Consider the following 12,788-nt stretch of genomic DNA (forward strand, 5'->3'; position numbering starts at 1 on the left):
AACATTTAACAGTTAACAGAATAAATCACCATGGCCTAATATGAGGACACACGCTCATATCTGTATATCCACACAGTGTGTTTCAGTAATCAGTGTTTTCTTTGCTGAAACCGGCCTAAAGTCCTCTGATTGTGGTTTCTGCTTCTGGTCTGGGGCTGTGTTGTGTTTCGACATTAAATACTCAGATCAAGCAAAAAAAACAAAAAAAAACAAATAATAATTTCAACAATCGAGCAAAAAGATGCTGCATGTCAAACGGATTTAGCCTAGGTGTTTATAAATTGACTGACTGACTGACTTGGCTGCCTTCTTAACCATTTAGACCCAGCTGTACAAAGGCTTCAGGGGCTCGCGGGGCTCCTTGCAGCACGAGTAACCATAAATGACCGAGCGCTCCTACCTTTATTTGTGTCTTCGGGCACTGAAGCATGTTTACCAGTGTTCGGTTCATACACTTAACACATACATTTTGAATGAAGCCGTTCCACGATTCGGTTTCGACTCCGAAACTGAGAACCAAGAAGAATGGAGAATGTTTCTAATTAATGTTGTACTCTAAAAGAAGAAGAAAAAAAAATCTAAGGGCCTAAATGGTGTCTGTATATATCAGCTCTGTTTTTGACATGTTTGAGGTTTTCTTTTTTAAAAACAGACTTGATCGTCTGCATCGATGATTGCCTCCAAAGCTACAGCAGAGAGATGGTTCCTTGATCTCTTCGGCCTTCCTCACCGATTACTTTGCTGATGCGCAGAAGCTTTCATTTTCTAGAAAACAGCCTATTCTTTTATCTGTCCTTTTTTTATTTTAGTTCGGAAACATCTGTCAGTATTACTCCACTAACTAATGTTGATTCACATATTTTTGTCTCCATGTGCGTCGATGACGAAATTGTCAAATGGACAGTTATAAATAATGTTAATATGTTTTTTTTCTGAATAAAGATTTCAACGAAATTGCATCCAAGGAGCGTACAGTTGTGATTTTTATTGCAGTCTAATTATAAACTGCAGCTGGTAATGGTAAGCCATTATGGTAATATGCATCCTTTATTGCCTCAGATAAAATCGGTCTACAGGAGCAAGAGGCTCCACCTAGCGTCACTACACACTTACTACATCTGGACATAAATGGATTCTTGAATAAACCATCGCCACTGTTACTAAACCTTTCCTGACTTGCCCCCATATGGAAGCCACTATTTTGTAGACAACAATGTCCACAGTGTTGCCAGATGGGTTGCAAGAGGACTGGAAAAATCCATCTATGCAAAATTGGAAAAATCCTCTCTGAACAAGGGAGGTTAACTATGACATCAACCCCTGTACCCAAAAGGTTTCACCCTCAATTACACCTCGACTCTGGAGCGATGGATCATTAGAAAACCACTCGTAGTGAAAAATCTGGACACAACCCAGATCAATCTGAACAATCCTCCAATAACAGGTGAGAACCTCTTCCCTCATCGTGTGAGTTCCAGTTGTGCGCCACCCAAATAGTCAGTTACAATTGAAGAAGCCTTTAGATGAGTGAAATATCTTCAGAATAACTCAGGTCCATTTGTCTTTGAGATTGCGGCGTCTTTTTTGGCTACGCCATCATCTGGATGAATGACATCTTGTTGAGGTATGCATTTCTTCTTCCCTTCTCTTACAAAGGTCAATTCATTTCGTACTATTCTTGTCTTTTTTAGTAATCTTTCCAACATAAATCAAAGTTTTATGCTCAGGCGTTATCTGACACCATTTACTGCAGCTCTGTTTTGTTCAAGCGTCGCTATAAGTCACGACAATGAGGCAGCAAGCTCAGCGCCATCAGCCTGAACCTGAAGCTGCTCAGTAGAATATGTAATACTCATCAGTATTCAGTTTATTATCACAAACGTATTTTTCCTGCTTAAATACCTTCAGATGCACGACTACGGGCCGCCTTCAGAATCTGTGTTTAAAATGAATGCGATGAAAATCATGTAAAAAAATAAATAAAAACAGTAAGAAGCAAATGTTTCATCATATTTATGGGTCACAGTCAAGAAAACAGTAGTGGTATCCTAACTTAAAACACACCATCGCCCTAGGACAGTTCAATATATTAAATCCCTGCACGGCAGAGATGGAGACAAAACGGGAGCAGCTAGAGAAGGAGGAGAAAGACATGAGGACAGAAAGAAACTCGGTTAACTCCTCTGTAATAAATAGACGCTCTGATAACAGAGACATGATTTAGTCTGTCGCCTCCCAAATTATTTCTGCACTTCCATAAGGCACTTGAAACCACTTTAAAATGGCTAACTGGACATATATCAGGCATAACATTATGACCGCCTGCCTAGTATTGTGTAGGTCTCCCCTTGTGCCTCCAAAACAGTTGTGACTCATCAGAGAATGGACATGGGCCTTGGCCTGGTCATAATGCTAAGCCTGATCAGTGTACTGTATAACGTTAAATTATTATAAAGTTGTAAAAAGTAAATACACAACTTTTCCTTCTATAATTGTAGGCAGAGTACAATGAAACGGTCAATACTGACGGATTTTGGCCACAAAACATGACGTTACACCGATCAGCGCACATTAAATGACGTGTGCAGCAGTAATAGTGTTGTACAGCAAACGGAAATAAATCAAAGTGACTTCATTATTAACAGACTCACTATGGTGAGCACACAAGCACCTTAATCTGGATGAAATGTTTGTAAGAACCACAGCTGAGGAGGTTTCTCCTAAAGTAGAGTTGGGCAGTATGGTACCTTAAAGCCTCATTGGTTTGTGTTTCTCCCCTTTATATTAATTTTTCTTACATGTTCTATCAAACATTTTGGCTCAAAAGCTATAAGGATGCAAACGCACACTCTCTCAGTACAGATGCCGAGGATCTGTTCGCTCTTCTACAGTAAATAACTCGCCAATATATCGCAGTTAGATTCTCTTAAGATCAGTGTTGAACAATCACGAAGCTGGAGATAAAATCCTAATCACGCGTCTTTTGTTCCCTCTACCCCGCCTCCGTTAGCGCGGTCTCTGTCTCGGCCTCAGCGTCCGAGGGTGGCTCCAGCTGAGCGGTCAGGAAGGGGTTGAAGAAGAAGTCAAAGCCGAACTGCAGCGCGTTCTGAGCCGTGCGCCTCCAGTCGTGCTCGATCTTGTACTGCCTGCGGCTGGGGGCGCGGGCGTTGCCGCACGACAGGCAGTGAATGGCTTTCAGCTCGAACACGGGCCACTTGGAGCCTAAACGGCCCTCCAGGATGGTACTGAACTCCACCAGGCTGCCGGTGTTTAAGTGCAAAAGCACAGACTTGAACTCATTGCTGGCCCTCAGAACTATGTCCTTAGTGGCGTCTTCGTCCTCTACGATTGTCCCGTTCTTCGTCTTCCTCTCCAGCGGCATCCCCATTGTGACTTCAAACTTGTACCGGTCGAAGCGTTTCACGTGGCATTCGTTCTTGGCCAGCTTTCTTAGTTTACAGAGGGGGTCTTCTGGGGGGGGAGCCGGGGCAGGCAGAGGCTGAGGGTCGGCGGCTGTGGCGTTTTTCGCCTCGTCGCACAGAGGATACGGCTCCCCGTACAGGCACCGCATCCAGTTCCCCAGAAACACGGGCAGCAGGTTGATCACCGACTGCGGCCCGTTCTCGATGTCGGTCACGCGGACGTATTTGAAGCGCCCCGTCCAGGTGACGCGGTGACCTTCGAGGTGAGAGCAGAGGATCTGGGTTTGGGCCATGTTGGACTCTTTCCAGGCCAGCGGGCCGCAGAGGTTGCTGTACTCGGGCCAGGTCAGGGTGGAGTTGTACACCTTCATGCCTTCCGATCTGTAGACGTACATCCAGCAAAAGAGCACCACCGCACTGAGCCACACCAGGATGAGCTTAACAATGCTGCTCCGGGATAAGGACCGGAAAACAGTGATGGGGTTGAGGCTGAAGCGAGTCCAAAGCCGCAACACTACCGGCACAAAGCAAATAGTCAGTGTGACCACCATCTTGGTCAGCTCCAGGGTGAGAAACCACTGCAGGAGCTGGATGATGAGCATTGCAGCCATGCCCAGAGAGATTACGGGAAGGGCGAACAGGAAGAGGAAGTAGCCCACACAGGTGCGAATGAGTCCTATTGTTGTGGCGTTATTGAGGAACACCAAACACAGCTCACACCAGGTGAAGCAAACCAAGTAGGGGACGAGACACAGGTAGGTGCCTTTGAAGCCTCTCAGCTGAGCCATGCGGAAGAGGAGATAGAAAAGATGTCCGTACAGCAGCCACGGCATCCCCAGATTTAACACCACGACGTCTCCAATAGGCACCGTCAAGAACGTCATCCCGAAGATCTTCAGGAACCCGAGGGAGTCCGGCAGGAAGTGAGTGAGCGAGCACGCTCCAGAGAGGACCTCCGTGAGGAGGGCTTTACGAGCAAAGAGCTGAGCAGAGGCATGAAGGCTGAGGAAGGCAGTGATGGTGAAGAAGAGGGCGACGGCAGCCAGCTCCGAGCAGGGGATCCAGGATTTATCAGCAACGGGGAAGGAGAAAACCACAAAGACCACAGAGAACAGGAAGTACCTGAGAAAACAAGAGGCAGGATGTTCTTATCTTATTATTACTATATTAGTAATTATTTTTAAGCAATATACACCAATGAACCACAACATTATGACCAACCGATAACATGAATTATCCCATATAACAGGGACAAAGTTGAAGATTTTGTCTCAAAGTTCATGTTAGAAGGAGGAAATGGGTCAAGTGGAAGGATTTGAGGGATTTTGACAACCGTTGTAGCTCTGACTGGTTAGGGCATCTCTAAAACTGCAACTCTTGTGGGGTGTTCCTGGTCTGCAGGTGTAAGATGATCACATCTGACTGTACTGTAGCTTCACTTAGTGAAAAAGTTAATGCTGGTTCTAATAGAAATGTGTCTGAACACACACAGTGCAACCCAGTTTGTTTCGTATGGGGCAGAGTAGCCACAGACAGGTCAGGGTGTCCACGCCGACCCCGTCCACTGCAGAAAGCTCCTACAATGGACACATGTGCATCAGAACTGAACCACGGAGCGGTGGAAGAAGGTGGCCTGGCCTGGTGATCATGTGGACGGCCGAATTGCTTATCTGGGGAACATATGGCGCCAGTATGTAAAGAAGGGTGTGCTTGGTGTGGTGGTACACATCAAAGTAACATCCGTACAGATGCAAGAAGAACAAGATTATCAATGTTTGTCACAGGTTGGCGGTTTTAATGTTGTGGCTGACTGGTGTCTGCATTCTTTTACATTTTTACTTAAGTTTCAGACTTTTTCAACAAAAACTCTATGTGGGAATGATCAAGTGAAATATAGTCAAACTAGTAAAACCTGAACAAAAGCAAAGGCCCAAAATGGCAGCTCAACTCGTGAACGTATAAATTAGTATGTTTACATATGAATGAAGGTAAACAGAAATCAACGTACAGGTAAGGCTCCAGGTGAGTCCATCCAAAGTTGGTCTCAGCCTGCTCCAGATCAAGGCCAGGTTCAAAGTGAGCGAGCAGGTCGGTCAGAGCCCGGAAATTCTCCCACGCCTTGGAGTTCTGTGGAGAGAGATGTTTTTTTTTTTGTTTTCCGTTCACATTAGTACGTCTATTCTCCACATTTAAATCAAGTTGAGTGTTAGAGAAACCCATCGCCGACCTGAAACACACGCAGCGTGCAGATGACCATGGAGAAGAACGCGAGGTAGAAAACCAGCAGAGGGATGAGGAACACGAAGAACTCGATAGTGAGGTTGGAGATGATGAAGAAGAAGATGAGCGCGTTGATGTGGTGGGTGGGGATCAGAGCGCTGAGCCACTGCATGCCAGCTCGAGACGCCCAGTCGATGAGGTGCTCTTTTATCTCCAGCAGGGCGTACAGGGGGAACTTCATTATCTGGGGGCGCCACAAGCAAGGAGGAGGACAGAATCAGAACGTCGTCCTGATCAGAAATAAGCAGACTCAAGCTGCCAAATCAGTTCATTGACAATTCAGATCCCAACTGACAAAACACAGCTAAACACAGCGTAAAAATGACAAGACGGGAGGTCTAATGACAGAAGGACAGCCGCAAAAAAAGTTCCCCACCTTTTGATGCAGAGGCAGTTCATCCGGGTTCTTCACTACTGCGTACTCGTCATCGTCGTCATCCTCGCCTCCAGCAGCAGCCATGAATGGTGATGATGTGACACCCTGTGCATACTTCTTAGTCATCTCAACGAAGTCCTCCAGACCCACGTGGGAACTGGCTGCAAAGAAGTACAGAAGACACTTTTATGTCACTGTATTTATTTTCATTTGGGACAGCTTGGGCCTGAAGAATTGACATATCACACGTACCCTCGCTGCTAACCATCGTCTCCAGGACTCGCCTCTGCTTCTTGGCAGAGCTGTTAAGTGGACCAGGGGAGACCGGTTTACCTGTAGATGGAGGGGAGATGGTGCGGGATATATTCAATATGCACCTTGTCTGTGCTTCTCCACGTGTTGTGTTGTGACGCCTCTTGTACCTGGATCTGTGTGGACGTGTTCAACGTTTTCCAGCATCTCAGAAACTGCCACTGACTTCTTCCTGTCTGGATTCAGCTTCCAGTACATGAGCAGAGCCGCCTTCCTGACTCCCCTCTCAAAACGTGTCTCTGTACACAACTTCTTCACCTCCTGGAAGTTCTCCAGAGTGATGCCTGAAGAGCGAAAGAAAGTAAACGCGTCGACTGATGAGACGAGTCCTCACTCATAGCTGTGGGTTGAGGGCAGCAGTGGGACACTTTGGTACCTTTCCTGGAGGCTAAACACTGCTGCAGCAGTCTGACGGCATCCTTGCGGCCCTGTTTAGCGGCCTGGACCAGCCAAGTGACCGCTGTGCAGTTGTTCAGTTCCTCATCGCTTTCTTCCGCCAGGGCCAGGAAGTAACGGCCCATCTGGACACAGACACACACACACGCACTCTTAGACTAGCAAGATAAGCATTACTGAGACTTAATGACCTGTCCTTCCTATCAATATGTCACTGTAAAATAAAAATGATCATTACTTGGCTGATCTGTTCCACCATATGGCCACTGAAGTGTTTGCAATATGTTCACTGACACTGACCTTCGTCTGTGCTTTTGCATCGCCCGACTTTGCTTTCTCCTCCAAATCCTCAAAACTGACCTCCTCCTCTGGCTCCTCTGAAACAGAAAATAGTTCATTAAATGCTGTTCAGCAGATTGTATGAGTCTTTGCATTGAATTAATGACAATCAAAACACAAAAGCAATTGGACATCTTTAATCAGGTTATTAAAATAGTCGTTTGAATACTCCGAACACACGGTTCAGGAGAATATAAATAGGCAAATGGAAAGCAGTTTAGTTTGGCAGCGTGGGACAGGAGTGACTGCAGAGCATGAGCGTGTGCGAGATCGTTCCAGGAACAGCTTTGTCCTTGATAAGGCTCTGAAACCTTCGTCTCGGGTTAATTAGCATATTCTTTCAGCTGATGACTCCTGCTACTCCCAGTTCGCCAGAAGAGCTCGAGCTAAATGTGTCTACTTCCTGTAAAGCGTGGTGTCACGTTTGTCGGGTGTTTAAAAGATAAAAGACAGATAAGATGGGTAGATGGAAACTGCTCAAAGTTTTGTAAGCGACAACCGGAAAAGAAGTGATGGTCTGTCTGATGGTACATAACGTGATCTTGTGACGTATGTCCGATGCCTGTCAATATTCATGGTACAATTCTCAGTGTGCCAGGGCTCTCTGCCTGAGCCCTAAAATAACTATTTGTTTAGTCAGCAGCAGCTGCAAGCTTTCCCGATGCAACACACAGCGATGCAATCTGTTTTCACTTTCACTCAACTAAATTACATTAAAAAAATGATTAAATTATCAGTTTAAGATAGAGAGGCACATGGTATAGTGTGTGTATTTTTCAGAAGACTGATTTGGATCTAATGTAAACTGTGATCTGATCAGTGACAGAGGTGTAAGGTTTCACACTTTCTAGTAATACCTCCTTATTTATATATTCTGATATCACTGAGAAGGCATTTAAAAGATGAAAATGTGCTATTCCCACTGCAGATAAGAGATCTGCTATCATGTGAACCTTTCATGTTGGAAGGGCAGTAAAATAAACAGGGGTGAGACGGGCTTTTGCCGTCAAGTCAGCAAAATAGGAGAGGCTGCTTTACATGCTGAGGTAAGTGTTGTCATGGAGAAACCACCGTGCGCACGGTAAACTGGGAGTGTCGGCTGCACTGATTGTTGCAGAAGTGAAACTTGTGTAGTTAATATTTTGCACAGGGTCAAAGGTCAGAGTTCGGTTCTCACCTGGTTCAGCTGTGGGAGGCGGTGACGCTCCACCAGCTGCAGTCCCAGTTAGGGGATTCCCTGTAGAGGCTGCGTTGAGTTGAGATCTGCCCACCTGGGAATGGCTCCTGATGGGCTGGCGGGGAGGTGAGGCTGTCAGCGTGGAAAGGGAGGAAGAGCGGGAATAGAGGCCGGGCGAAGTCCGAGGGGAGGCAGCGGAGGGTGAGGATGTGGGAGTGGTTGGAGGAGTCGGCATGGTGAATTTTGGCTTGAGCCGGTCCGAGGTTGCAGCTGTGGCGGCAGGCGCGCTGAGAGAGGAAGGGCCTGGCCTCAGGGTGGTGGGCGACGATGGGCTGAGCTCTGGGGTGGACGAGTTTCCTGCTGGGGAACGCTCCATGGCTGAAAACGCAGAGACGAGAGAATCTGAACACAGTAATAATGCATCGCCAATAACTCAGCTGTTACTGTCTAACAAAGTAGTTTGATGGTATTCTCTTGGTACGGTATCACTTACATAACCTCTTTGTCTACTTTCAAGACACTGTATGTACACAAATGACATCTCTGTTATCTGATATGATGCAGTTATAATGTAGGTTAAGGAATTTCATTGGTGTTTTAGTAGTAAACACTCTCATTTGCAGGAAAGCTTTAGTCAAATCTTCATCCACCAACAACTAGTCTGGTTCAAAAGTTTTCTGTGATATAAAATCCTTCTTGCTCCACTCTACAGTCTATTTTAGACATAGTGGGACAGCTATATTGAGGAGGTGACATCGTTTTCCACTGACAGTCTCCTGTTGCACTTTAGGGAACCCCCTCTTGGCCAGCACGAAGAGGTCTAATAACAATAACTTTACAGGTTGACATTTAGACAAAGCTCATAAATGCTTAACACAATTAAACAGAATGAGCATTCAGCGCTACAGTCCTCATATAACTGTCATAGTGATAGTTGGATGTGGAGTTAGCAAAAATAACCAGTGGTTTTGAAGCTAATGCTAACATGTATTTACATTAAACATGTCCCTTCCGTTGCCCGCTCACCTTTACCGCAAAACACACCGGTTTATTTTAAATCCTCCAAGTGAAATAGCTTGCAGAAATGTCTCAGGATCTTCGCTAGTTGGTGTCCCAAGTCATTCTTTCCTTTCTCTTCTGTGGACTCAGCCCGTCCTCTGGTTCCTCTGTGGTCAAACTCCAAACACACACACACATCGCACAGGAAAGTCTGTCAGCTGCTCCGCTCTGCGTCCACGCCCGCTTTTCCATTTTGCGCATTTTGATTGGAGGAAGCGTGTTTAGACGCGATCTGATTGGCTGCAGAGGCAGGAAGTGCCACAAGCGCCTCTTAGACAAGAGTAATCTATCGCCGAGAGCCTTCGTGAAGCTACGTTATTGAAATTTAAAAGGTGACAGCTGTTTGCAGATCTTTTATTAGAAAACTTTCATTTAAATAGATAGTTTTTTTTTTGTATGAACTTGTGGCTTAGTTTTTGCTTTGTTAAATCATTGTCTTATCCCCCCCCCCCCCCCCCCCCCCCCCCCCCCCGCGCTACTGAGAGGTAATATTTGTTTTGTACCAAGAGATGGCAGTACACAACTTATTGTTTTGTTTGTTTTTAGAAACGCAGTACTCATTATTTTCCTTAAATATTTCTTTAGCGTGACATAAAAAAACACAAATGCAATTTTAAAGCATTTCGAATAAAATCTGACAATCCAGTCTAATTACTTTTATATTTTCACCTTTTTTTATTCTTCAAATACCTGCTATTGTTCTGTATTTCTGCTTCATTAAGAATTATTATTGTTATAATTGAAACTATTTTATAACTATGCCAAAATTATACCTAAAACCTGAAAAAAATCGTCAGTGAGATTTGGTGGAAAAGGCTGAACCGTGGCACTTTAAAGTCACGGTGACTGTAGGAATATACGGGAATTACCACATAGTGACAATTGTCATTTAAGAATTATAAATATAATGTATAACTACCTAACAACTATGCATATTCCACAGAATGATCTGCATGTAGAGTTCCAACTAGTTAGAGTTCTTTATTTATTTATAACAAATACATCTACTATTAAATCTATAAATCTATGTGTTCTGTGGAAAAAACAAAACAAAACATGAGCTACGAAATAGGAAAAAAAAAGAGAGAAAACATTAAACTTCCTGATGTGTTTAGAAGAGGGGCACTCTTGAAAGAAAAATAAAATAAAATGGGGCGACCAAGGAGGAAGGAGACGAGACAATTAAAGGACTTCAAAAGCAACAGGACTCGGGGGAAAGAGTGAGATTAAAGTTCAAGCCTGGGAATGAGAGTAGATACTACACTGTGGGAAAAGAGGGAAATGAGGGCAATAATTGCTTAACAGCAGCTGCACTGAAGCAGTTATGTAAATGGTTCTCGATTAGTAGATTAACACAATCCAGTTGAGAGGATAAGCAGGACCTTTATACGGGTTTTGGTCTTTCACATGCGCACCTCCAATCAGAATTAGGCAATCTCTCTTTCAGACACACATAGACTCAAAGATGCATTTCATCTAAATTAGGTAAAGCAGCTCGTGGTAGATGTTTGCGATAATCAGCTTTTACGAATCCAAATCTTTAATTATGCTAAGCCCCATAGAGATTTGTCAAGGCCACACAGCGGTTGCCTGAGACAGTCACAGTCAACACTTGAAGATTTTTACCATGTGGTCATTACATAGGTAATTGAAAACTGAAACAAGCTGGCCCTTGTTTCTTCAGTCTGCTTGTTTTCTCTGTCTGTATCTCTTCCAGGAAGTAATGACTCAAGCGATGGAGACTCCCCATCATCTTTTCTGTGTGGCGAGCCTTCTCCTTCAGCTGCAGTGCTTACAAACTGCTGCATGACATACCATCTAGTCGAAACTGTTAGTTCAAGATGCACTCCTCATCTCATGTCTGTGTCTAGGTAACAGTTACCTATATTTATATATACAGTACACGCCCCACCCACACGTTCGCCCATCATTGACTCTCACAGGAAGAGAACCCCAAGGAGGAGGAGAGTAGGTATGGCCCATTTTCATAGCAACCAGAAGGGTTATCTGAGAATGGACGTTGACTGCAGTGAAGATTACAAGATCAAATGTAACCCAGTTGTTATTCTGAACTTTGAAGTTTCTCTGTGCAGAAAAACAGTCTGTAATACTGGATGGACTACAGCCAGATGATTCTTTGGTTACATATTCAGGACCTTTGATATTTTTTAATTGAGTACTATGAAATAATATGCCCTAAGTAAATACCTGCTTATTTATTAATACAAGAATGGGAACTGTCATGCAGTCAGCTTCAAATTATGGGCAAAAGTAACAGTTACTATTGTTTTATATAAGTCTGTTATTATAAATTCCTGTTGTGCTTAAACCACAGAAAATTCCTTCACACTTTCTCAATGGCGAAAACCCACATGTGCGTTATCGCTCTTCTTCAAGATGGCAACCCTTTAGGATATTCATCTGTGGCTATTTTGAAGCCTGAGTGGAACAGAAGCACCTTTTTTTTTTTGTCTCAAAAGGTAAAAAACCCAAAGGCGTCATAAAAACTTCACTGAAAATGCCACAACAGTGAAATGATTGTGATTGTAGTTGGGATGCAATTCTGTTGCATAATTAATGTTTGCAAAATTAGAAACTGATTCCAAAATTAGTTTTGTTTATGCCGTCTGCCATTGAAACTAATGCCAATACGACACTTAAATTTGAGATGAGTTGACTTGTACTGGGGCTAGAAGAAAGTTGTGCTGTGATTGTGGGTGTCAGCTGCATGACGGTGCACTGCATTTGTATATTGTTAAAATACTTGGCCTGCCTAATGGAACATTTGAGTGCTGTATTTCCATTAAACACATCATATTACACGCAGATGGTAAAAAAAATACAGAGTAAACTATTCTACTTTGTTTGAAAAAGCTTCTACAAATCAAATGAACCTCAAACACGGCTGAAGTCATTCATTCATACTATGAATGAGGGGTTTTGGGGGATGGACATGGAACATCGGCCTCAGATTTTTGGTGAGTAAGAGTGGTGACTCATGCCCAGGAAGCCTAATTACCCTCACATGAAAGTGTTACGTCACCATGAGCACTGGAGACTCGAGTTTACATTTAGTAAAATAGGTCAGTTTGAGGGATGGCTGGAGAAATGGACTGAAAGCTGAATATTGTTACTAAATACTCGCAGGTTAGATGCATGTAATCCTTATTTGATGCTTTGGTGCCCCCCTGAATACCAAGGGTCATCTCTAAAAGCTATGATTAGTTTAATCTGTCCCCAGTCATGAATATGTTAAGCTTATTATGGACAGCTCTTGTGGATATGCTGAAAGCCTAAGATGATTATGCTAAGTTAATAAAAACAGTGACTCCTTACATTATCCTGTTCTTTAAAAAGGGTAAAAAGAAATAGAAATAAGCAGATTGACTAGATGTCATCACAAATGAGTAAGGTAGATTTTAAAATA

General features: G+C 43.8%; 1 protein-coding gene across 1 annotated transcript; it reads right to left on the minus strand.

The window, feature by feature from the left end:
• Positions 1 to 2,004: 2,004 nt before the first annotated feature.
• wfs1b (Wolfram syndrome 1b (wolframin)) lies at positions 2,005 to 9,484 on the minus strand. Its single transcript, XM_084549816.1, has 10 exons — positions 9,329 to 9,484; positions 8,303 to 8,680; positions 7,087 to 7,163; positions 6,767 to 6,911; positions 6,501 to 6,674; positions 6,331 to 6,411; positions 6,079 to 6,239; positions 5,650 to 5,886; positions 5,431 to 5,549; positions 2,005 to 4,544 (listed from the first exon to the last, which is right to left on the minus strand). The coding sequence occupies exons 2-10, from the start codon at positions 8,676 to 8,678 to the stop codon at positions 2,993 to 2,995; spliced, it is 2,922 nt and encodes a 973-aa protein (XP_084405942.1). The 5' UTR covers positions 8,679 to 8,680; positions 9,329 to 9,484; the 3' UTR covers positions 2,005 to 2,992.
• Positions 9,485 to 12,788: the final 3,304 nt, after the last annotated feature.

The sequence above is a fragment of the Chelon labrosus genome (assembly GCF_963514085.1).
Source record: "Chelon labrosus genome assembly, chromosome: 8".
In the NCBI taxonomy this organism is placed as follows: domain Eukaryota; kingdom Metazoa; phylum Chordata; class Actinopteri; order Mugiliformes; family Mugilidae; genus Chelon; species Chelon labrosus.

Bases quoted from the DNA above. Each gene is read 5' to 3' on its own strand.
- wfs1b (XM_084549816.1), bottom strand. From the start codon at position 8,678: ATGGAGCGTTCCCCAGCAGGAAACTCGTCCACCCCAGAGCTCAGCCCA. The intron at 6,912-7,086 runs GTCAGTGTCAGT...GTCTGTGTCCAG, and splicing joins ATGCAAAAGCACAGACGAAG to ATGGGCCGTTACTTCCTGGC. The intron at 5,550-5,649 runs GTCGGCGATGGG...CTCTCTCCACAG, and splicing joins GCACGCTGCGTGTGTTTCAG to AACTCCAAGGCGTGGGAGAA.